Consider the following 25,234-nt stretch of genomic DNA (forward strand, 5'->3'; position numbering starts at 1 on the left):
GGGATATAACGATATCATTACATATTCTATCCTTGAAACAGTTATGCCATTAGACAGCAGTGCTTCTGAAAGGCAGTGCCTTTTAATGTCACTCTGAAGCTCATTTATTTTAATTGAAATTTTCATGTAGACCTATAGTTTTAATAAAAAAGCAAAGTAGAACAGCCTGTAAAATGGAATGGCAATTAGAGAGAGCCTAGTTTTGCCATCATAAAACAAAGACAACACTTTGTCAAAAGAGCTACGGCAATATTGTGCAGACGCTATTGCTGGCAACGATTTATTTCAGTGCAATGTCATTAGCATTTAGCAAATTAGTAATCTTGAATTGGGGATATTAATAATTTCACTTAATTATAATCCTCTTTCAGAGCAAGGCATAATCCTTAGTCTTATGTGACATCAGACAGATTAGTTAATATTATTTATTTTGTAAACCACATAGTTCAACCTTCAAGAAGAGCTACCGATTCGTCCTGTGACAATTTAGTATATACTGCAGTGCTTTTGCATCTGTTGTTGTTATTCCTGGGCCTGTTTGGATTAATGTGATTTTCGCAGATCACAGTGTACAACAGAGCCTGGGGTGCCTGGGTCCCTCCCACATGGAGTGGTCAGTTTAAAGTAGACAGTCATCCTCTGCTCAGCCTGTTTGTGGGAGGAATCCAAAGCCACCAGCATAAAAGCCATGTAGCACAGGGAGATCAAGCAAACTCCACACAGACAGATGCCCCCTGGCTGGAATCAAACCCCCTGGAGCCGTGAGGCTGACCACCACACCACCCAGCCCCCCTCTTTCACTGATAATAGGTGGTCTCTTGCTGCGTGCCAGTTATTTGGTCAGTTGAAATGATACTAAATAGCATTGTTTAACAGTGAATTAATCTGCTAACAATGTGCTTGTGTACCGCATTTACCAAATTATGTTAAAGTAAAAACATCCACGGTTGTCTTGGAGCCTAGTTGCGTTTTGTTTTGGACTGGATGTGTAGCAGATGAGGAGAACTGGAAAACGTCTTGCAGGCACAGGTGGAAATAGGCTGTCTAGGGTACCCTAAAAGTTGAGTTCAACAAATGCTCTGATCTTTGAGCAGCCAGAGATTTAGCTTTAACTTGGCCTCTTTGTTCTTGATGCATTTATCACCTCCCACCTCCCTGCTTAATTCCTGTCTGCTGAAGCTTTACTTTAGCTCAGGGGTAGCACTTTGCTGGCTGCAGACTTGATCACAGAGGTGTCTGATACCACAGTGCACATAACTGGTAACTGCAGAAGAAGACTGCTTAGTGATAGTTTGAAAAACAGCTGTAAAACCATGGAGTAGGATACAAAACCACAGTTTTAACTGATGTCACATCTTGTGACTTTCAACTTCTAAGTTTGTTGAAGGTCTGAATGATTTTATGTTTATGTATTTGTGTACAAATGGTATGTGTGTACAGGGTATCTGCATTGCTCCCCATTAAGACCTGTATGGAAAACAAAAACCTTCAAGAGTTAAACAGGAGCTTAATCTGGTTACACAAGTTCATTCTGTATCACCTATGAAGATTTTAATAAAGATTTATTTTTACATGTGACTCAGAAGAAGCTGATAAATACAATTTTTCATTGTTAAGACATGGGTACAGGCAGTCGCGTTATACACAAAGGAAAGCAGGTTTATCACTGCAGTGTATAAGTCGCCTGCCTTAAAAACACTGCTTCTTAACATACCACCTCTTAAAGGGTTTTATTAATGCACTTCATGTGGATTCATGTTGTGGTATAATATGGCTCTTTAAATAAATCTTCTCTGATTACTCAAACCAATCTGCAATAAAGCACTAACAATTATTAATGTTTCTATTTTGTATTAATTATTTGTTAATTTTAAGAAATGTAAGCTTTTTAAATTGGGTGTGCCTTATTACTTCCCAGCTCAAAATAATTTATGCTAAAAAAATGGCCTTAGTCAATGCTCATATATTGGAGCTTTAGACACTTTAAAATGTATTTTGTGATGTACTGTAATGACTGAAGAGGTCCCCTTATTCTGATATAAATTCTTGTCCACTGATACATCAGGTTTATAACCCCTTTATAAAGTGCTACTGATCTCCACATTTCCCTGTGTTTTTACTTCTCACACATCGCTTTCTTCACCTCCTTCACATTTTCTCTTCGTCCTTGTATCTTCTAGGTTTCAATATAGAAACAGCTGTCTATCCTCATCTTTATACAGACATTTAGTATTTATACTGTTCTGAAAATATACATTAGTTTGCTAACTGATTATACTGTGTAATTGCAAATAGTACACTTATTAGTACAGTAACCTGCATTGGTAATGGCAAAGTGATGCAATCCGAAAGGCTCAAATAGCACATTTTATCCCCCTTTTACATAATTTACAGTGCTTTTCATTATAAAAATATATTTCTTTTATTATTGCAGACCTCTCTTTTGTGTCTGGTCTTGAAGAATTAGGAAAATCAAGAACAACAGCTTAAGTTTTGGCAGCTTTCTTCCCTTATGTTTTTTTAAGTTATATCACTGGTAAAATGTCATGTATATAGAAACTGTCATCCTCCAGTTGTCATTTTCAAAATGTTAAGGTTGTACTTATAGGTAAGCCTGTACTCAAGTATCAGGGCATCGTTGTTTTCTGAAAAAATGGTAAGTAATGAGCTATCTGCAAGTCAGTAAAAATATGATCTGTAATGCTATAAAATTCTGTGTTGGCAGACCAGTACTCCAGAGAAGGTTTGACATTCAGTGGATAAGTATTGTTTTTTAATTTCAGGACTGGCTGGTCTTGTCCAGTTTCTTCAGTCTTTACATGGTTTGTTCAGAACAGTGACCTTGTCACTTGTTTTGCTCCTCTTCTCCTTGCATTTTTATGAAACAAAGTGATGTGAACCTGTAAGATGGGCTTCAGGAGGCTTTAGTTTCTCTTACAAAAGCAGTCGTTTCTGTCTGATCCACAGCCAGTCGTTTCAACGCAGTTTTGTTGCTTATAGCCTGGCCCCAAGACCTTGCACGCTGAATATCTTCTCCACGCTGTAGAGCTCCGCGTCGGGCTGTTGAGCCGTCTGGCTGGTCTCAGGATTGTGATTTCCATGGTGCTCTCTGCAGCTGCTCGGGGGACACCAGCTGATGAATGGCCTTTAACGCATGCTGGCTCTGCCTTTTGTTATGAGCCTGTTTGACCCAACAGACAAGACAGTAGGGTTGCGTCTTTGGCGCGGGGCTGGTCCTCACAGCGTCGTGTAGATGTAGACAAACACAATGACAAAGAGATTGAGCACAGTCCCAATGATCCCGAGCATGGCTAGTATTGACTCCTCTTTCTCCCCCTTCTCTTCCAGCTGCTTCACTTCTTCTATACTGATGACTGTTGTGCCCATCTTTGTAGCAGATAACCTGACCAGAATCCTGGTAGTTATCTACAAAGACAGAAAATGTTTTCACCATACTGCAGAAACAAAGAATAGCATTCAATTTGTCATTTAAAGTACTTTGTACAAGATTATAAGTAAAAAGAAAAGAATCTCTCTTGATTCAAGTGCACCAGTGTTTGTGTACAGCAAGTCAATGGGATTTCCTGGGGTCTACTGCGTTAGCCTGTCTTTTGTAATTTAGATTTGCTGACATTTAGTTAACATCGATACTTCTCAAGTTCACCAAAAGCTGCAATTTTGCTTTGCAAAGAGATGTTCGTGTTTTGTCCCTGTGGATATTTTCAATTACGTAATCACCTTTCCTCATACAAACGGAGGGATTTCTTTTAAAAAAGCATGTGAATCTCCAAAAATCAAAGCCCCCATTTAAAAAAAAGAAAAAGAAATAGGCACAACTGAGTATATAGTAATGTCTGCATGATGTGTGTTGATTAGTTCTCTCGTCCATTCTAGAAAAGTCTTAATGGATCACATGAAACAGAAATTCGTGGCACTTTTCAGACTGATTTCTGAAACTCCGGATCTTCTAGAACGGAAACATTACACATACCAGTACCTTAAGCTGAAATGTGGTGTGAAAATTGTTGCGTTACGATTACAGCATGGGGGCTGAGGCACAGAAACATTTCTCCATGCAGGCATTGTTCTAAACTGTTGTGCTGAATTAAAAAGGGGGAAAAGTCTCTTACCCTACACTGCATCAGGATTAAAATGACATCAAGCATGCTTCTGGGTCTTCAGCATGGATGTGCAGCAGCTTTGTGTCTTCATGGAGAAGCTGTCGTTCTGTGCAGGGAATGAGGCTGAAAGCAGCACAATACCTCAGTCGTCCCAGAGAAAAGAAAAATGGCTTGTGAAGGCTCAAAACACAGAGCTGCGCATCAATAATCCTCAGAGGCTAAGCGATGTGGAAAAGATGACCTCTTCCAATATTGATTCTTGGGTACAATTCTTCTCCCTACCTAAGCGCGGATTTTTCACCTACGAGCGATAATTGTTTCCGTGCAAGGCTGGCAGAAATCCTGCCCCCCTCCAAGTCCCCACTTCCCCAGCCCCCTCCCACCCCCCCCCACGCCCCCCTTTGCTGTCTCTTTGGTTCTCGTCGCGGCTTCACGGTAGCAGCTGTCACAGTGCTCCCAGCCCCGCTCAAGACTTGTGCAATTAGCACTTGTAACGAGCTCGCCTCCAGTTGATCCCTGTCGCGACCGCGCGCGGTCGTGCTGCCCGCGGTCTTCCTTGGAGCGGCGCGCCGTGCCTCGGCGGCCAGGAGGAGGGGGAGGGGGGTGGGGATGGAAAAACTTCCCAGCTCGGAAAACCCAAATGGCAAAACCCGGAGTTTGAGACAGAAGGCTGTCCAGGACACGACACCTGTGCCTCGGGTTTGTGGAGCAGCAAGCCTGTCCGCTACAGAGCGCTCGGAGCGCCGCTTCACTTAGCGAGCAGTTGTATCCCAGTGGAAGGGTGACATTGGCTGTAGCCGAGCTACCGTCTCGCACTGCGATATTGATTAGAAATGCTTTTGGCAATGACTGGATAAGGAAGGAGCTAAGAGCAACCCTTCCCAGACACTAAATGGCATGTAAAAATGCCTGTAGCTCTTTGGTTTCCCTGTCAGGCGGGGCGTATCTTCAAGCTGTGGGGAGGAGGCAGAGGGGGGAGGTAGCTTATCGCTGAGGGGGAGCAGAGAAAGATCTGGACTTCAGGGGGTCTCTGCATTCCTGTTTGGGGAGGAAAAAAAAACATGACATTAAAGCAGTCAGGCTGAAATAGTGATTCTGCCTTTGCCGTGCCTGACAGGCTAATCTTTTATCGGGGCTTTCTGTGTACGTTACTACACTCTTCTTATCTGCTGCAAACTAAATAATGAAGCACAAGTGAAATTTCTTCAAGGAGTAGAATTTTTTGTCTCGGGAAGAGTGCCTTTATATTGCATTGGTTCATCAGTATGTCTCCCGACGAAGAAGCACACTGCGGATTAATGTTATTTTTAAAACGATTCAGAAGTAATCCAACCAATCAGTCACTTATTTCTTTATGCTTGGTATAAATTCCATTTGTTAGCTAGTCAGTGATTCCAAGTGGTTTCTATAGTGTGTGATTCACTTGCTACTCACTGGCCTGGAGCACTGTGTTAAAATCATATTAACCAGTGTAAGAGCTGCAGTGTGATGGTATTTTTATACCAACTTATTTTCCTTTTGTCCCTTGTTCTTTCATCTTGAAGTTTTTCATTCACATTACTGTTTTGTTTGCATGACTTTTTTGAATTGGGGGGGGGGAATCTCCTATTCCCCTCTTTAATGTGTAGAAAATCAAAGTTCTTAGCTTTTTCCTCTCTCAGTGAGTTATAAAGCCACCTTACTCCCCCATTCCCTAATGGTTAATATTACTTATTGCTTTAATTTGACGAGGAATAAATAAGACTTTGTCAAGTGGCAAGGGTTTAATTAGACAGATATCCTCGACAATTGTTTTTGTAGATAATGTCTGGTCAGCCAGGGGTCAAGGGTTAAATAGGTTTATGGTTTTGTGCTGTTGTCATTTCTGTTCCTTCACACAAGCGGCCCACATACTGTTGCACTACTGCAATTCATGTATATATTGTGGGGATCGTAATACAATTTATGATGAAAGTCATCTCCATGAAGAAGGATACAGACAGTTAAGACAGATGGTTATCCTGGGGCGGGAATACAGCAAGAGGCTGACACTGCGAGCCAGTGCAACATTTTACTGCTGGTATTTTTTTTCCAGATTTACTGTAGAATGTGCTGCACTGCTCACGAAGGGAAAACGTGTGAACTATAGCTCAGGAAGGGCGTTGTTCAGGCATCTTTGTTGCATTCTAATTTTAACTGTACTGGGGATAGTGACAATGTCATCTGGCGTTTTTTAATTCACTATTGAGGAAGGTTTCCTCCTGCCAGATTATGTGCAGCATTACTGGCACAAATGCTTTGTTGCAAAACGATGGTCTGCTGAGAGGCTGTTTAAACATATGAAAACAGGCCTCTTGTGTGGGGGCTTTTTGTGCACCTTGTTAAAATATTTTATAAGCACCACCATTGAACCAAAATGTTAACTCTTTTTTAACATCTGCAAATTTGGATTATTACAAAGCCATGCCCTTGTCAAGTTTTAAAAAATGCCATTAGGTTGTAATATATTTAGAATAATGTAAGTGATCATTTTTAGACAGAGAGATTGTTTAGACATCATGTTGCCAGATTTAGTCACGTATGTCCTTTTATTTGTGAATCAGCTGCACAAAAGCATGTTTTACAAGTAGCATGTAGTTATCTGAAGACATCAACTAATTCAAGAAGGCATGAATAACTGACGCATCACAAGGGTTTGTCTGAATTCAGTATTAATGTTCATATGGAATTCTAGTATTTGTTTTACAAGAACATTATCGTGAAAAGTGGAATTTCAAACTTAAGAATTAAATGCTCTCCTGCCTTTTAGGGTAATTAATACATACAGATTGAAAGCATGATAATAAGTTGTAAATTACCATACAGAACATTAAAAAATAAACAGCCATACAAATCTAAGGCAGTCAGCTATGTGCACATCAGCAGCTAATTAAAATGTATCAAATACGAGAGCCTGAATAATATCTGCAGAATAGCTGATTAGAATTCCTTGCGTTTTGTTGCACTCGGAGCACCTTAGGAGTAATTTAGTAGTCTCGATGGATCAGAGTGCCTTCCTTTTTAATATAATACTCAGCATGAATTAAGGAATCATTGCAGTGTAAAAAATATAATTGCATGTTATCAGCATTTTGGAAAGATTTTATGGAAAACATTTGCAATTATCTTACATTTTCTGTTGTCTGTTGTGTGTAATAATCGCTCCACACTGTTTTGGATAACTCTACAACTTTAGGTTGCTAAAGTAATTGATTTTAAAGTTATTATATTGTAATAACATTGTGAGTATTTTTACAGGGTACTTAAAAACAATTGTAGTCCGTAAGAGTACAATATTGCTTTAATCTTTACAATCATGAGCTGTGATCTATGTATTTTGATAAATTGCAGACTCTATTACCTAATATACAGTATGATTATATACTGTAGTAGCTTACAGCTAGTGTCCACATGACATAAGTTAAATGAGACAGAAACCATTCATAAATGTCTCTCGGAAAAGAGAATAGTAAAAGGAATGGTTAATGCATTTCTCTGTAGTAATAAACAGGATAACAGAAGAAAGCTTCTAAAATAATATATATCTGAAATTTAAAATTGACACCGATGTTATACTGCAGAATTAGTTCATTTTTATGTATCTCTAATCATCAAATGCTGAAAGAGTCAGGTGGTAAAATGCTGGGGGTCCGTCTCGACATTGGTCCAGTGAGTAGCTTGCATCTCACTTCTGCATTACAGGCCTGGGCCTGAGTGCAGTGCAAGCTGGGAGCATTCGGAGAGCCATTGCTTTCAAATACACTTGTGTCAGCTGCTCCTTCATGGGAAGTGTCTGCGCCAGTCATCGGGAGCCTGCAGCCATGTCTGTTTATTAGGCTGGGCGAGCCTCATTACACTGCCACAGCACTGACAAACAACTGCCGTCCGCGCACACACATACACGGGCCTTACTGAGCAAACCTCTTCCACATTGTGCATTGCTGTACTTTTCTCCTTAACCATAGTGTTTCTGTAGTACAAAAGGTAGCCTTTCGGCTTTATGGGTGTTTAGAAAGGCACAATTGTTATTGATGAGAAACACTTGACAATGAGTCACTTAGATTGGATTGGCTACTAACACTTCACATTGACTTTCATGTGAATTCAGTTTTGCAAAAGGACAAATAAGACATTAAGATTTATTATGTAACCAGCTAGCATAGTAAGTTTCAGAATTCAGTAGAAAATGCTAGTGGAGATTTTGCTTAAAACTCATTGTGTCTAAGACTTTTGCAGAGCACTGTATAGTTGACGCTAATAGAACGGGTGTTTTTTAATGTTTTGCTGTTGGCACGCGGACAGTCATTTGATAGCTTTGTCACAATGGTTGAGACAATGTAAAGATGAACTTTCAGAAAATCTTAAGATACATTTTTTTCAATGTATTCTGGTTTCTCCATCTGTACTTTCTTAATTGAAGTTGCTAACTGTGGGGATATTATTCAGAGAATTATAAGTACAGTGATTATTTCATGAATACCCTTTTCTTTGTTTCTAGTGCTAATTGTAAAGCATCACAATGAGTGTTCGCCCACAACGAAACGTTGTCCTGCTGGTTTGACGGATTATCAGAACAAATTCTCAATATCTGACAAATAAGATGGAAATAATAAATTGAGAATATTTCACATGGGTTTTGCAATATTGAGCTTGAGACAGAGGTTCTCTTTTTTTGGGACCAGGTTTTATTAATTGAAGGTATTCCAGAAACAACGAGGAAGGCTTGTTGAAGGGCCCAGGGTGCATGTTGTGTGATGCGAGTCGGTGAGCAGCGTGCTACCCTCTGAAGTACCCTGTCCTGTTTTCAGGCACAGTTACTGCCCTTGTGTCCAACACTGAACAGTGGGGATTCATTCATTCATGACGCCTTCTCAGAGCCAGGATCGTGCTTATTACTTGCTCTGTTCATTACTGCTTCCATTGATTTGTGACACTTTTAAAATATATCAATAACAAAGACTGTATGCTGTTTTCTTCATATCATTCATGTATTCATCTTATTGAGTTTTAAATGCAGTGCTTTTTGAAGGTTTGTCTTTCACGATATCCTTGTGTGCTGTAGAACCCTAACAGGATTGTTTTGGGTTTTTTCCAAGACGAGCCAAAAAAAAAAAGTCTCGCCACTGGCATTCACATTGACATGACAGTGCCAGTGTTAAGCAGCATCGCGGAAACCGTGTGCTTTCTTTTCAGATTAGGCTTGCTGCTGTGCAGCTGAGTAATCACTCCAGAGACTGAGCCTCTGACACAGTGGCCAGCCACACACCGGAAACCCCAGTCATTGAACAGGCCTGTCTCCTGTGCGGCTAGCCATGGTTTCCCCCCATGTAGATTATATTCACAAAGCTTTAGGTCCTTTGGAGAGTGTTTGTTGATGAGTGTTTACGTATGACATGGCACTCAGAACAGGGTTCTGATTGTTGGTCAGAAGCAGATAAGGGACCAGTAAACACTTAGCTGGGCTCCTTTCTATCAAGAAAAGTCTGTTTGAAGTCCAAGCATATGGTGTTTAAACAATGTTCTGGATGTAAATAGCATTTTATGGAACACTGTGGAAATATACTAAAGTGAGAGGACACTAAACAAAGGGCTGGGGGGATATGGAACGGGCAACACAGCCGTGTAGCTGAAGTCGAAACCCTGGTTCTCACTTTCTCAAGCCCCGCAGGTGCTGGAGCTGCCAGGTCAAGTTTGCGTTGGCTGGCTTCGAAATACCTGGAGGGTAACTCGTGGTTGTAAAGTCTTGCTCCACCCGTGTTGTAGTCTGCAAATACTTATAGTTAAGGTCTTGTTAACATTGTTAGACGTATGGTTTTTGTGGCATGTCAATTTTCTTTAATTTGTTACGTCAGCTTAGACCTACAGGTGTAAAAAGGATGGGCATTTTAGCTGCTGTTTAGAGGGTTGACTAGATATCTTTGCTGCCGTTTGTTGCACAATTGCGGTACAAGTTGTATCTCATGTGATTGGATATAATTCTGCCAGAGTGTATGGTTCAAATCTCTAGGGGCCCACCACCAGTTTTTGATTTGATTTACCCTGGTGACTATCTGCATTTGTCTGTGTAGTCTTCCACTTCTGACATCATGCAAACTTTGTGTGTTTCTGGAGGGGGATAGGTATTGCTGATTTGCGGATATAAATAGACTGATAATTAGATTAAAAATGTGTCAGACCTAGGAAAGTGTAGCAAACCTACAGCCAAAACCTTTGCTTTTTTGAGAGATGGGTTTTAAAGATGAGCGATAACTGTTGGTTTTTTTAGCCCTGTTTGTGCTCTGGGGCCTGCTATGAAATGCTGCCTTCCTTGTTGTGAGTTAAGTGAATCAGTTCACAGAGGCTCGACTGGCTGTTTCTGATGTTGTGTTGAACATCCTGTTCCTGGAGGCCGAATAGCAGCCCAGGAGATGAGGTAAGCAGTGTGCTGGCTGAAGGGGGTGCTGTGAGGATAGCATGGACAGTTTACTTCTGACCTTATCATCGATGTTGGCAGGGACCAACTAGGACCACAGCGTTTTACTGCACTAGCCTCTTCCTCTACTCTGTAAAAGTGTGGGGGTTCATCTGAGGAATCATGCAAAGGGAAAATAGCCCATTAAAAGCACACTCTAGGAATACCATGACAGATTGCTTTTAGCTGAATTTATATTGCTCAAGGGATACTGATGTTCCTCATAGACATGAGTGCAGAACACCTGCACGCTAGTAAGAAGTCATCTCAGTACACTTTCATGCAGGGATATGCAAATTGACTCATATTTAGTTAAGAAGAAGAACCATCTGAATGTTGTGATGGGAAGATTTCTATTGCCATTCTTTAGAAGAAGAATGTCTGTATGTTTAGCAGGCAAATGTTTTGTTTCTAGCTGTTTCCAAAGCAGTAGCAGTGGATCAGGATATGAATTTATGTGAAAACATCAAGGACAACAATGGCCCTTCTTGTTCTTGTTGGCCAATATTTTGTCTAAATAATGATGCGTACATTCAGCATTTAAATAGTTACACCCTTTCTGATGAGATTTCTTAGCTTAGGAAATGAGATCCATGCTTTCCCTTAGGGAAATTGAGAATGGCATGCAAGCTCAGCTCAGCTATGCGAAGTGGGCAGCGATTTTATATTAAATTGGAATGTATTTTTAATGATGTAAAAGCATTCTTGGCAGAAGAGAAATTATTCAGGTTTCTTTGTTGGCGTTTTAGAAAACCATAGACTTTTTATTTATTAGGATACTGAGAAATCTAGTGTTTTTTATTTGGAGAGACATAAAACAGGGGAATAATAGACAATTTAGTTTGTCTACTGTACTTACATAGAATATTGCTTAATCTACTGTATATCTTTAAATTTAAGTAATATAGTCTGTAATTTAAAGTTCATGAAGACATTTATCCTCTTCACTTAATATGCTGTAAAATACCAAATGTCAGTTATGTGCGTGTCAAGTTTAATAAGGAATCTGGGGGAAATGAGATGGAAATTTTCCTATGTTTGAGTTGTCAGTGAGACTCAAACCAAATTGAACTGAAAATAAAATTGGAGTCTAAACTGAGACTCAGGAGCCTTTTCATTATTATTTTTATTAGATTTTTCACTGCTGTCTGACACAGTAGGTCAACGTTATTTTATTACTTGGTCATGAATGCCAGACAGTAGTTACTGGTACTGTCTACTAGTTTTGGTGTTGTATTATTGGACAGTATGGCTCTGTTGGGATTTGCCTGTCACAGATTGTATGGCTCTGGAGGTACCTCTGTAGTACCTCAAGGATCTGTATTGGGTTCTTCTTCTGATTTATATGTTCCCACAATCCCTCTTGATCACGTCTTTCAGAAGAGAGGTGTAGATTTCCATCTGGATGTGATTGATCTTTACATCTTCATAAACACACATATATGTGGGGTATTCAAAACTGGATGTCAGAACTTTTCTTTAGGTAGGTGCAACAGACAAAGGTCATGTGTTGATTATTGTAGAGATAGTCAAAAATCATTTTCTCTCCCATTTCAGAATGCTACAAGAATAGTACTTCACTTAGCAACCTGATGATGAAGAATCTGGGTGTCCTTTTGTACTATGTTGTGCTTTTTTAAACTAATTTTTTAAGTTACAAGTTTTCAGACTTGATTACAATTTTTACATGTGCCCTTATTTAGATGACAATGCTATACAGTTTCCCTGAAGAAATATTCACTGCCTTTCAGATTCTCTGAATTTGTAAATAATTTCGCCTCTCAGTATTATTAGAGCTTCACGTGAGCCCTGAAGATTTATAAAGGGAGTCCCCGTGTGGATCAGGTAACACCCCTTTAGTTCAGTCACTAGGACCTGGTCACTAGGACCAGCTGTGTGAATAGAGACGACTCGTAATTTACGTGGGGGGAAGGAATTTTGTGTAGCTGCAAAAAGCTAAATTTGCGTCAAGCGTTGTCAAGCATGGTTGAACCATGGCATTTTATTTATGGGGAGGTGCTTGTTTACACATCTTAGAACAAGATTATTTCACAAAGGGCAGTGTTGTTGGGTTTGTTTTTTTTACAGCTGCCTACGTAAAGAAGTTGACAGTGTTCTGACTGCATTCGGCACCACAAGCCCTGAATAGCTGAGCATGTGGCAGTCTGTGCTTTCTGTACCAGTCTGCCCTCTCGGAGAAGAGTGGGTTATGCTTGCGTTGGTTCACGGCAGAAAGGCTGCTGAGATGGATCTCCGCCAAGAATTTTTTTTTTACAGTGACTAATTAGAACATCAGGCAGCAAGCGAGAGGAGGCCATTCAGTCAATCAAGCTTGCTCGGTTCTGTTTCACTGTACCAGTGGTTGTCAGACTGCATGCTGTCCCCCTTGGGAGGCTATATAAAATATCATGGGCATTATGAGAAGCTTATGGGGAAGAAATCTATTTTGCACTATGCTACTGGTATTGCACAGCACTGAATACCTTAAAACTACTCTGGGTACGTTTGTATCCACAGACCAGTGGTTTATCCTGTGGTGTTTGTGTACTGATGCATCAAATCCAAATTCTCGTGGCAATAATATTCACCTGTGTCTTCGAAACCGATGTCAACATGGGTGAAAGTAAGGCCATGTTTTTGCGCATCAACCATATTTCTGGGAGGTCGTCTGAACCTTCCTTCAAAATTTCAGACTTTGATTTCCTGTTCTTGCGTAATTGAAGAAAGGGCATATTAAAACAAAATATGCCAGATGTTAATAATAAACAGTATCATATGTGGGAAAAGAACTTCATTGGGTCAAGCTAAGCAGCACTTTTTCAGACTTCAATTCCAGTAAAATTAAAGGCATTCCCACTCTGTCGAACCCTGGAATTGGGGGCTCTGAGGCAGCGGTACTGACAAACACTATCCCTGTCAGTGTACTCATTAAAAACACAATAAATCAGCTCCACAGAAAATGTTGTATTTCTGCCGAGGTAATGACTATGTTAGTGCATTTTAAGGGTGATGGGAAAAACAGCAGGTTTTTGATTATACCCTGAAGCTGCTCATTATGGAATTCTGAGCTTGGTGTTTTGTACCGGAAAACCTGCTTTCCCCTGACTTTGATGGTTGGAAATTGATCTAGGATTTTAGGTATTCTTTTTAAAAGGTATTGTTTTCTGTGAAATTATACGTTTTTCTTTTTTTAGATGAACATTGAGATTTGAACCGGAAGACTCAAGTGGGAACTATGTGGAGTGTATTTGAAAGCAAGAATAGGGGGCACTTTACCCAAAGGCTTGTGGGGGTGTGGAACAGGGAGCCACCCAGCCATGTTGAAGGCAATAATTGGGATGAGATCCTTGGATCAATTAGCTGATAACAGACTCAATGGGCTGAATGGCCTCTTTTCTTTTGTAACTTTTCTTGTGTGAATTAATTTCTTGGTTTTAAAACAAAGTCTGATCTCTCCACTCTTACAAAGAAGTTACTTCTGCTGAATATTCAGTCTGAAACAATGTGCACATTATCTGTGAAAGCGCAGGTGCCATTTCTTGCTTTTTTGTGTGGATAGCTAGATTTATGGAAATTTGAATATATGCGGTATGGGTATTATGATGTGGGCAATTTTAATCAATTAATCACAACATCTGTGATTAGTTTAAGTCAACCTGTTTATGGAACTGTTAAAGTGCTTCGCCTTTGTTAAAATGTTTAGTCTTTGAGGAGGATTACACGTAAAATGTGTTAGAACAGTTTCCTATCTTGCATTAGTATGAAAGATGAAAGAGGCTTTTGCTGAGTTCGTGGATTTATCACCCAGTTAGAAAAATAATAATTCGCAGCCCGTTTAGTAAGCTGCGCAATTCTAATAATTTCAAATTATACTTCATCACTTTTATCCATCGTCTCCTGGGTGTTATGTGGAGGTGCTGGATCACAGGGAAGGGGAAAAGTACATACTGACATGAGTCAGTGATCACATAGTTGCACAGGGAATTTGTTTTCCCTGCATTATGATTGTCAGCATTATGCTAGGGAAGATATTGCTGTCCACACTGTTGGCTGTCTGATATCACTTGAAGCTTCCAGAGTAACAGTTTATTTCCCGACTGTGGAGCTGACTAGCAAATGGCACAGGGAATTTGTTTTCCCTGCATTATGATTGTCAGCATTATGCTAGGGAAGATATTGCTGTCCACACTGTTGGCTGTCTGATATCACTTGAAGCTTCCAGAGTAACAGTTTATTTCCCGACTGTGGAGCTGACTAGCAAATGGCAGTGATACTTGTATCAGGATGTTAGGACCGTATTGATATAGAACAGAAATAAGTGGTAAACAGCATAAATCAACTTGGCAGAGCAGTGCTGGGCTGTGGAGAATCTGGTCAGATCTGTGCTGAAACAGCTGTGTGACGTCATGCGGCAGTTCTCAAGCGTCACCACGAGAACGCAAGCAGTAGAAAGGAGGCCCCATCCAGGCAGCATGTTACAGTATCATGTGTACACCACCGCTCTCCGGAAGAGCAACATTCATCATTGAAATCTGTTGAAAAGGGAAGGATTTTCTCATTGATACACGGGCCTGATACATCAGCGTGCCATCCGAGTGTCTTTTACTAAAGACCTTTGCAGGTTACCCTTCTAAGATCTTGACAGCTTAAGTGAGCTGCCTTGACAATGGAAAGTCTAGGGCTGTATGCCATGGTTATATATAGTCTAAAACACTAAATATTTGATTGGTCTTATAAGACCAAAAGGAATTAGTTAATAGATAGGTAAAATTTAAACTCTTAATTTGCCTTTGTTAAATCATTATGGTTCACGAAGGCCATGTTGCCGTTAAGAGTGCTTTTAGTCATAAATTGTCAGTTAACTTGCCAATATCAAGGGAAAGAAAGGCTTAGATTCCTGCTGTATATGTTCTGCATGTCTAGTGTTGATGAAAATTATAATTTAAGTTCCCAGTAATGCATGCTAAGTTTAGTGGTATTGTCGTTCTTATCCAATTAAGCTGTACTGAGGATGTTAAATGATATGGAAAAAGAATTCAGTGCTTCTCAATATTACCTATTTAATGGACCATTAGATCTAGCTATTCTTGGACTGAGTGTTTTAGGATATCATAGGGAGGCAAAAAATCGTTAAGAACATCAGACTGATCTTGCAATCACCCTGCTTTTAAAAGAGGTTTGTTCATTAACAGCTGCCGTTAATTTATTGTGTAAAGTCAGTGCCATTTATTATCGATGTTCCTATTTTACTGTTGTTCAGAAGACAACGGGCATGATTGTGTAAATCCTCCAGTAATGTATGCAAAAGTGTTACTCTAAAGCCTTCTCTCATTGAAGTGTCATAATCCTTTTAAAAATCCTTATAAACTGAATAAGATTCAGCCTTTGCTGATACTCTTCAGTAGAGTTTCACACTGTAAATGGCAGAATCAAACTGTAAACAACCAGAAAGGTTTAAGTGCACATTATCAGCTTTGATTTTTTTTTGTCTTTTAACCCTTGCAATGTCAGCTTTCTGACAGACCAATCTGGTACTATTTAAAGATTCTGGAAAGATTCCTGGATACTGGGCCATTTCAAACATGTACTGAGGCAGTTACACTACATAGAGTAGATACAGACGTGTTGTAGTAGGTGTTGACAGCTTTCTTGGTAATACTTGGCATGCTATGTACATACTGTATGTCCACCCGTATGTGTGTGAGAAACAATCATTAAAATAATTTTATGACATTTAAAGCCACCAGGAAAATTGTTTAGGTGATGGAGAATCTAAGGGGTTGTCTGTGTCTCTTAGTCAAACAGTATAGATTTGATGACCTTTTCAATTTTAAGCTAGTCCCACTCCGTAAAAGCAAAGCTGCCACCCTACAGCAGATGATGCCCCTAGACAGCACAGACATTGAACTACCATGTCAAATTATTTTTTGTTGCATTGTCAGTGTACATCTTTGAACTTCAAGTAGGGACAAAAAAGGTCTACAGTCGTTAGAAACATCTGTTTTATCCACAAACAAGACATTGTGCTTTAATATCATCCTTCTGCTTTTCAACTACCATTTTATTTCAAAATCCGTTCTTTTCCCTTTTTTGGAGTTATATTTTCTATGCAATTGAAAAATAATGTTTTTTAAATTCTGCCAACTGTGCAGGGAATTGGATGGTATTTCCTGGCAAACATGATTTAGAAAGTACAATAAGTGATGTGCTGAGATGAGAACATAAGAAAAAGATTTCAGGAATGCATTATATGAAAACTGTTCTTCTGCAGTTTGCTGTTGCTGCCCAAGATAATCAACTTTCTATATCCTTGGTGGTGGCTGGAGTTTGGGAATGGGGCCTGAGACAGTATATCAGTGCTTTCTCTTTCTCTCTGTGCTCTCTCACCCTTGGAAGTGAATTCCTAATATTTCTCATGTCTCACAAAGCAGCAGAGCGTGCTGTGCATCACACACCCACAACAAGCTTCTCTTGCTTGTTTGTGCGGCTGCCTCTGTGACCTGCATTTTATTGTCTTGTTTGGGAAAGAGGGAACAAGACCACATGGCATAGATATGCTGTCCAGCTACAGAATTGATGGCCCATTCATGGCGTCAGGGCCATAAGATTAATTATCTTTTGAGCTGCATGGCCCCACAGTAGTCATCTCCCACATCTGAGTTCTTTATTTTTCCTGTCCTTTCTCTCTTTTTTTCCCTGGTGTATTTATGGTTCTGCACCATAGCATTGTGTCTTGCAGTCCTGTTCAATTAATATTTGAGTTTTCGAATACTGGTGGAGTTGGTGTAGCTTAGTTTCAGTGTGTATGTGCACAACTCATCACTAGCCAGCCTGCTTATTTCAATGTGACAGAAAAAGACTAGCTTTTAGTTCATTTATTTAAAGGCTGTTTTAAAGGCTGTTTTTATTTTGTTGCTTGAAGGATTGTCCAGGGGTAGAACTGTTAGCGTGGAAGGGAAGGTCAGATCTATAATTTATCCTCTTCTGCTAGATGTATCATTTACACAGTTTTGAAATCTTCATTCCCTAGATTTTTCTTTTCTTGTCCAGGATTAAAAATGGATGTAAGATCCTTAAGATATTTTTACATTTAGGATATTATTCAATTAAGCTACATGTGCAGTGATCTGTTTTGGTTCACTGCCATAAATACATTACCACATTCTGCTCAGGTACACATTACACACTTTTCTGAGATGTTGCTTTCCTAATCCCGATGATTTGTAACCATTTTATGTTACAAATGTTTTTTCCTCCTTAGAAGTCTTCTACTGTAAATTGCAATACTGGGTTAAATAAATAACAGTCAGTGGCCAAAGTGACCATGTGGGAGAATGTAAAGTTTGACATTGAGAATATCCAGACCATAATTCTGCTGGAAAGCACTTCCCCAAACGTGCCTGCCCCAGTCCCAAGCAGGCCCAGCTGAGACAGATTAAGAGCAGATGCGGTCAGACGTGTTGCAGCATCAGTCATAAATGTTACTGTTATTTTGCAGTAATTGCCCAAATTTATTCAGTTTATAAGGAGTTTAAAGGCTTCCTTGGTTTCTCAAGGAGAGGGAAACAGTGATTGGAATACAGATTAAAGGGGAGGTTGGGGTATTGTGGAGATACACCTAACCTTCTGCTGAAATCCTAATATAAATGTAAAGCAAGCAGGTGAAGCTTACAGAATTGTAACTAAGGAACACATCTTGGTTTATTGTACCACTTTGCTTCTCTTTAGAGCTCCTCAGCTGTTACAAAATCCAGCATCTGTGTAGATAGCTAGTGTTCCATGAATTGGAAAAAATAACCTGGGTTTTTAGACTTCGATAACTTGACAAAGTCTGCTTGAAGCAGACGCTGATGCTTCTGTGCGCCGTTTGTAAAAAGTAAGGAGATGTCAGATGGGGCATTGTCTGACCGACCCAAACTGCAAACAAAGTACAAGACGATGACTGTCTTGTGGTTTTAGGTAAAATAGTCTGGTGTGGGTTGCAAGTGCATCAGAAACAAGATAAGATAAGGGAAATTAGGGAACCTTAATGTGGATTTTCTTGAACTTAAATAGTTTGAGCCTGGCCAGGTAAAGTTACAAGTCTTAGTCACTGATATGTGCAATATACAAAGTAGGCAGTAACTTGGTTTTTAGGTTCATTTCAGTGGTGTTGACTTTAGTGATCATTTATTCCACAGAGCTGGTTGTCTAACTTTACAGCATTCAGCGTCTTACTTCCCCCTCTTGAGGAACAGCACTGACCTGCCATGGCTGTGCTTGCTCCATCTTTCTAAGGTCTGCATGTTCAAAAATAATTTCTCATCAAGAATAGTAGAGGGAAATAGACATATAGCACGTGGTAATGTGTGGTAACAGCTGCACCATCTTAACTTAAGCAAGCTATCTTCCATATTTCCTTTGCAACAGGTAAGTTGAGAGTTGAGTGTCTACTGCTGGACGCGGTGAGACTGTGTGTGCCGGTTCCTGACATGGCCTGTGCTGTGCTCTTGTGGCAGTGCTGGACATGGCGAGACACGTGCCCCTGTACCGGGCCCTGCTGGAGCTGCTGCGGGCCATCTCCACCTGCACAGCCCTGGTGCCGCTGCTGCTGCCACTGTCCGGGGAGCCGGGCGAGGAGGAGGAGCACTCCGAGAGCCCCGCCTCGGTGGGAATGCTGCTGGCCAAGATGAAGACCTGCGTGGACACCTACACCAACAGGCTCAGGTCAGATACTGGCCACCCTTCTCAAATCAAGCCACTTCACTGTTGCACTATTGCACTGTTTTGGTTACCCTAAACATCTTGCAGTCAAGTCCTGTCTTTGTGCCCTTTTTAGAATTACCCAGAGCCAGTTTGTGATTTAGTGAGGTCAGTATTTAGCATTTGGGCTTATTTTCTGCATTTATTGACACTAGTGGTAAACAACCATACCTCATTTTTCCACGGGTTTCTCCCAGCTTCCATGTCTGCATACCTTTGTCATCCAACGTGCTGGGAGGAAGAGTTCAGCTGCAATCATTCTTAATCATTAAATGAATAATCACCATGAGGTTTAATGGACTGTGTGTGCAGTGCTAAATATTGGAAAGAAGCTGACAGTCAAGTGTGCTGGTGTCTCATGAAATGTCATTATTTAATCAATATTCTTTTAGTGTTACTCTAACATTTCCACACCTTTTCAGATGGACAGTAAGACGGTCTCTTTTTATTAAATTGGTGCTACATTTGCAATGATGCAATCTGTGGATACAGTTCACATTTTTACTCACAATTGAAACACCCAACTTAACGGTCTTTGAATAACATTCCTTTCCCCCCCCTTAAAACCCACTGGGAAAATACTGTTGGACCATGGTGATTTATTAGTTTTAAGCTGCCCAAGCCCTGTAATATCTCAATGTCACTTATGCTAAAATTACTCAGTACCAATGCATTTATGTAGTTGACATTTTTTGTAAAAGCCTGATTGAAATATGAATCATGAATTACCAGTCAGATCAAAAGATTTCAGTTATAGAATCATATTTTGTGAATAGTGTAAACTACTGTGAAAGGCTTGAAGCGTCATTAAAAAAATGTGTAAAGGTCTTTCAGAGATTAAAGTTTCATTAGAGATTCAATTTTTTAGCAATCTTGGGAAAGGGTTGTAGTTAAATAATAAAATAATAAGAGAACTTTACAGGAATTTTGTAATTGAAAAGTTGTAGAGCAGCAGTTTTAGGGCCCGAACCGACAGTCGTCTGAAACTTGTTTTTGTGGGTCATGATTCCTAATGGGCTCTCTCACATGACAGTTCAGAGGAATTTCCAGTGGCCGGCAGTTTGCTTAAGGTTATTTCTTCGGTGCACAATGTTGATGTTACTCTTTCTTACAGGTCTAAAAAAGATAAAAGCAAAGGGGTTGTGAAAGCAGAAGCATCGGACCCTGAGCCCGAAGGCCTTACTCTTCTGGTACCGGACATCCAGAAGACAGCAGAGATTGTTTACGCTGCTACGACCAGCCTGAGGCAGGCACATCAAGGTGCAGAGCTCGCCGAGTCCTGATTTATCCATGATCTTGCCATTCAGAGCCTTTTCTCCAAGCCCTTGGTAGGGCTCATGATTCATAATAAAGCATTTCTGGGAATCTGGTCGAAGCAGCGGAGTGGGTATTGCTTTATTAGCTCACTTCAGAACCGGAGGAACTCGATTGTCTTGATTAGATGATAATAATAAGGTTTTACCAGAAGCATTGGTAAGAAAGAACAGTGCAGTTGATCAGGACAGTGGCCATTGTGTTTATAATTTAGCACTTCATGGGATCACTTAGAAAAAAAACAGTAAGAAGTGCTCAAATGTGGTAGGAGTGCTTCCTTTGAACAGTAATTTAAAAAGTTGTCATTATTGTGCAGTAATTATAGCATGACTTAAGACCCAAAAGGTCACTCTGCTTGAAAGTACCTCTGTTGAATGTACTCATGTAGAAGGAGTATTCCAGCATTATTAGGTTGTTAAATTGTTATACAAGAAACATTTACAGAACCATGGAAAAAAAGCAGTGTGGTGAAACTAAAACAAATGCACAAAAAAAATTTAAAGATTGCATTTAGTTAATTTTGTGCATTTGACAAACGTTATTTTAAGATATGCAGGATTAATACAGGTGAATTTAAACACCCAGATGGAAATGTTTAGTACCGTTAAATATTTGTTGAAGTTTCTATGCTGAAACCAGCTTCACTGTTTGTTTTTATTAAAGGCAAACCAATTTTCTTTAAGCATGTAATATTTTTAGTTAATTAATATTCATAATCTGTCTTCCTTTGTTACATAATGAGCAACGTACACAGAGCTCGATCCTGAAAGCCTGCAACCAAACTAAAGTCTTAATTAATAAAAGACACCTTACGATATAATCAATTGTGTGTCTCATAATCTTCTAAAACAAATGCACTGTTGAAAGTGACAGTATATACCTTTGGCTCTGCAGCCAGATTACCAGGTCATTAATGCAGTGCTGCAAGCCCAGGTGTACCATTACTACCGGGGAATAAAAAGCTGCTCATTGATGAGTGCGTGCTGTTGGATTAAAGCGTCTTGCCCTCCCCCTGCGCCACATACATTATCAGTTTCCTCCCTTGCTTTGCAGTCGCTTGTAACACAGAGCCCCTCAGTGGCAAGCAAGTAAACGTTGGGGATTGCCGCGATACAAAACCACAAATCCATATGCCGGCACTTGAGGTGCAAAATCCATATCGTAAGTGTAAGCTGACTTGTGGTGAACCTTTTCAGAACTTCCCTCCTGAGAGATGCTTCACTAGTATGAGCACATCTTCACAGTGCGGTGGCCGGCTGAATAATGACATAGTGACACATCTGGTACATAGTTTATGACTGTGCAAAATGATATTGAAATCCATCAATGCATAATGTGCTACAAAAAATTAATATATTGATCAATGTTATGTATCGCTCGTTATAGCGGTAGACCAATTAAATGCACCAATAACCTAATAAGGAGGACCTCTTCGCTGGGCACAATAGTAGATAAATGGCTAGAATGACCTTCCATTAGAAAGACTAATCTAGTCAAAATAAAGTGGATAATTTGAATTACTTTTAGAAAAGAACACATCTTGTTGTTTTGTGGTGTATTCAGTTGTGCCAGCTTTAAGCAGTATTTTCTCTGAGGTTGGCCATGATATTTGTATCAAATTAACGTGCTTTGTTGGGTTTAAACAAAAGGGTTTGAAAAGAGGATTTACAGCAGCACATTATTTAATGGCATAATCTATGACTAGCAACACTGTTTCACTGTAATAGGAAGCCTCTAAATTGAGACAGATGATTTGTTAAATGTTTTACAAATAAGCTTGTAAAGTAAATTGTACTGTATTCATATATTTCCCTTAAATAAGACTGTAAGGTGCACTCAATTATAGTGAGTGCACTATATGAACCACAGCTCTTGTGCTGAAGTCGTGGTTTTTATGTGGATATTGCAGACTGTAGCATCATCTCAAGACTGAATGCATAAAGCTTACAATCAAGAGGAAGACTTTGAACCCATCCAGCTCATCTGGTTGCTAGTAGCTAATTGATCCAGGGATCTAGCTGTTTCTTGAAAGACGCCAACCGTATTGACTGCAACAACGTCACCCAGTTGTTTACAATGCCTGTTTCTAATGGTTTTGGTTGGACTTGTTTTTTTATAACAGAGAAGAAGCTGGCAGAATCTTCCAAGAAAACAGCTGCCAGACCTAAACCGCTGTCAGTTCTGCGTTCCCTGGAGGAAAAATATGTTGCTGCCATGAAGAAACTGCAGTTTGGTAAGTGGCAAACAACAGTGGAAAATGTCCCCGTCTCCCACGGCTGGCGTTGTCCTGATTCTCCACAGCTTTAGAAGTGTCAGGATTCCGGATTCGCTCTGAAAATCTGGCGAAGCGCGGACCGGCTGCCAGACCATCGCGAGCTGCTACATCTGTTGTTTGTCATTCACACGTCGGATTGATTACTGTACTCTGAGCTGCCGCCCGCTCTTGAATTTGCAGGCAGGAGAGGTTTCAAGTAATTGGATTAAAAAGGGAACACGAACCAAGGGCAGCGAGGAAAGACCGTCCTTGATGAATGCACAAGCCAAGCACAACCTTTTTTTTTTTTGTTTTGTCTTGTTTTTTGTTTTCCAGACACCTTTGAAATGGTTTCTGAGGACGAGGACGGCAAGCTAGTGTTCAAAGTGAATTACCATTACATGTCTCAGGTGAAGAACGCCAGCGACGCCAACAGCGCTGCCCGTGCCCGCCGCCTCGCACAGGAAGCTGTCACCCTCTCCACCTCCCTGCCGCTCTCCTCTTCCTCCAGCGTCTTTGTGAGGTGTGACGAGGAGAGGCTGGACATAATGAAGGTAAAGGCCCTGGACTTCTCAGCCTTTCTAAAATCATGAGCCGTGTCTGCTGAATCCTGACTATATGAACACGTCTGGTACATAGTTTGACTGTGCAAAATGATATTGAAATCCATCAATACATAATGTGCTACATATCAGAAAAAAATAATATATTGATCAGTTTTATACATCTCTATCTGGTTATAGCGGTAGACCGATTAAATGCACCATTAATTTAATAAGCAGGACCTCTCTGTTGGACACAATAGTAGATAAACAGCTAGAAAGACCTTCCATTAAAAAGACTAATCTAGTCAAAATAAAACAGAGGCAGCTTGGTCTGCTGTTGAATAGAGTGTCTGCCACTCCTTTTTAGCCAAAACGGTGTAGCTGACTCTTGCTTTGCAATGCGAAATCAAACATATGCATTACGGTCACAGACAGCCTTTGTAAACATGCACATGTAGTTTGTGAGTCCCGGAAACCGGACCTCCAGCTAGATGCCCAAAACCAACAGGAGTAGATCAGGAGGTTAAAACAGAAACTGTTCTCCATGATGTCGGTTTGGGTGGTGTGGTGGTGCAACTAGCATTGCTGCCTTGCAGTCCTGGGGCCTTGGGTTTACTTCCATCTGCGTGAGGTTTGTACTGCATGTTCTCCCCGTGTTTGAGTGGGTTTCCCCCAGGCGCTCTGGTTTCCTCTCGCAGTCTAAAGACATAACAATAGGTTAACTGGCTTCTGGGAAAGTATCAGTGTGTGTTCTGAGATGGGCGGGCGTCCCGTCCAAGGTGTTTCCCGCCTTGTGCCTACTGCTTACCAAGACCATGTAAGAAAAGGGATGAATGATCTCAGTATAAGTTACTATATACCAAAGACAATGTAAAATGTTTCCTTCTATAATTATTTGGTAGATTGCAGGACTGAGGAAAGACTGCAGCTGATAAAGGGTGTTAAGGGTATTAGTATGAAATTCCTTGTAATTTGTTTCAACTGCAGGGTTTAAATTATGGCTTTAGTGGCATTCTGAGTGGCTGTGACCCCACAATCATTCTTAGCACAGGATAATTAATCCAAGAAGAATTAAAATGTGTTTCTGTAAGCATAATAAATATTGTCTTGTTTTAATTTGAGAACCTTTTTATTATGAAGGCAGTGACGCTGTTTTTATTCCTGGAGAGAAAATTTGCAATGTTAATGTTCAGCGCCTTTGTTTTCTTCATGTGCTCTTCCAGGTTCTTATCACCGGCCCTGCAGATACCCCTTATGCAAATGGTTGTTTTGAGTTTGATGTGTATTTTCCTCAAGACTATCCAAACTCGCCTCCCCTCGTCAACCTGGAGACCACAGGAGGACACAGTGTGCGCTTCAACCCAAATCTCTACAACGACGGAAAAGTAAGTCATGTCGTTCGCCACACATCTGGGGGGAGGCTGCGGCCCCTTTCAGTCACACAGTGGCGCGTGAAAGGCGAGGTAGCAGATTGCATAGGAGAGGCTCTGTTCAGTCTTCCACTTTCCAGACTTCTACTTTCTGGAGGAGCGGTGGCTCTGTGGCTCAGGATCTGCGCCCGTGGCTGGAAGGTTGCCGGTTTGTATCCTGCGGCCGTTGGGCACCTGAGCAAGGCCCTTCACCCCAACTTCTCCAGGGGCGCCGTATAAATGGCTGACCCTGTACTCTGACCCCCAGCTTCTCTCCCTGTCTGTGTGTCTCATGGAGAGCAAGCTGGGGTATGCGAAAAGACAAATTCCTAATACAAGAAATTGGATATGGCCAATTAAGTGACCTGATCTTATCTAGT

At 40.5% G+C, this 25,234-nt stretch overlaps 2 protein-coding genes across 7 annotated transcripts in view; one reads left to right on the plus strand and one right to left on the minus strand.

Annotated features, from left to right (window-relative positions):
* birc6 (baculoviral IAP repeat containing 6) overlaps window positions 1–25,234 on the plus strand; it is a 107,331-nt gene that overhangs the window by 72,316 nt on the left and 9,781 nt on the right. For all 6 annotated transcript variants that reach the window (XM_088933594.1, XM_088933596.1, XM_088933597.1 and 3 more), the window contains exons 66-70: window positions 19,089–19,296; window positions 20,447–20,592; window positions 22,769–22,879; window positions 23,237–23,454; window positions 24,669–24,830. In XM_088933594.1, the coding sequence (XP_088789720.1) occupies window positions 19,089–19,296; window positions 20,447–20,592; window positions 22,769–22,879; window positions 23,237–23,454; window positions 24,669–24,830 (845 nt within the window). The remainder of the gene's footprint in view (window positions 1–19,088; window positions 19,297–20,446; window positions 20,593–22,768; window positions 22,880–23,236; window positions 23,455–24,668; window positions 24,831–25,234) is intronic.
* On the minus strand, window positions 3,042–4,151 carry LOC148820216 (protein TUNAR-like). The gene is made up of 2 exons (XM_088934212.1): window positions 4,131–4,151; window positions 3,042–3,426 (listed from the first exon to the last, which is right to left on the minus strand). Exons 1-2 carry the CDS (start codon window positions 4,140–4,142, stop codon window positions 3,238–3,240), a joined length of 201 nt encoding a protein of 66 aa, XP_088790338.1. The 5' UTR covers window positions 4,143–4,151; the 3' UTR covers window positions 3,042–3,237.

This window comes from Atractosteus spatula, chromosome 15, assembly GCF_055471065.1.
Source record: "Atractosteus spatula isolate fAtrSpa1 chromosome 15, fAtrSpa1.hap1, whole genome shotgun sequence".
NCBI classification, from domain to species: Eukaryota; Metazoa; Chordata; class Actinopteri; order Semionotiformes; family Lepisosteidae; genus Atractosteus; species Atractosteus spatula.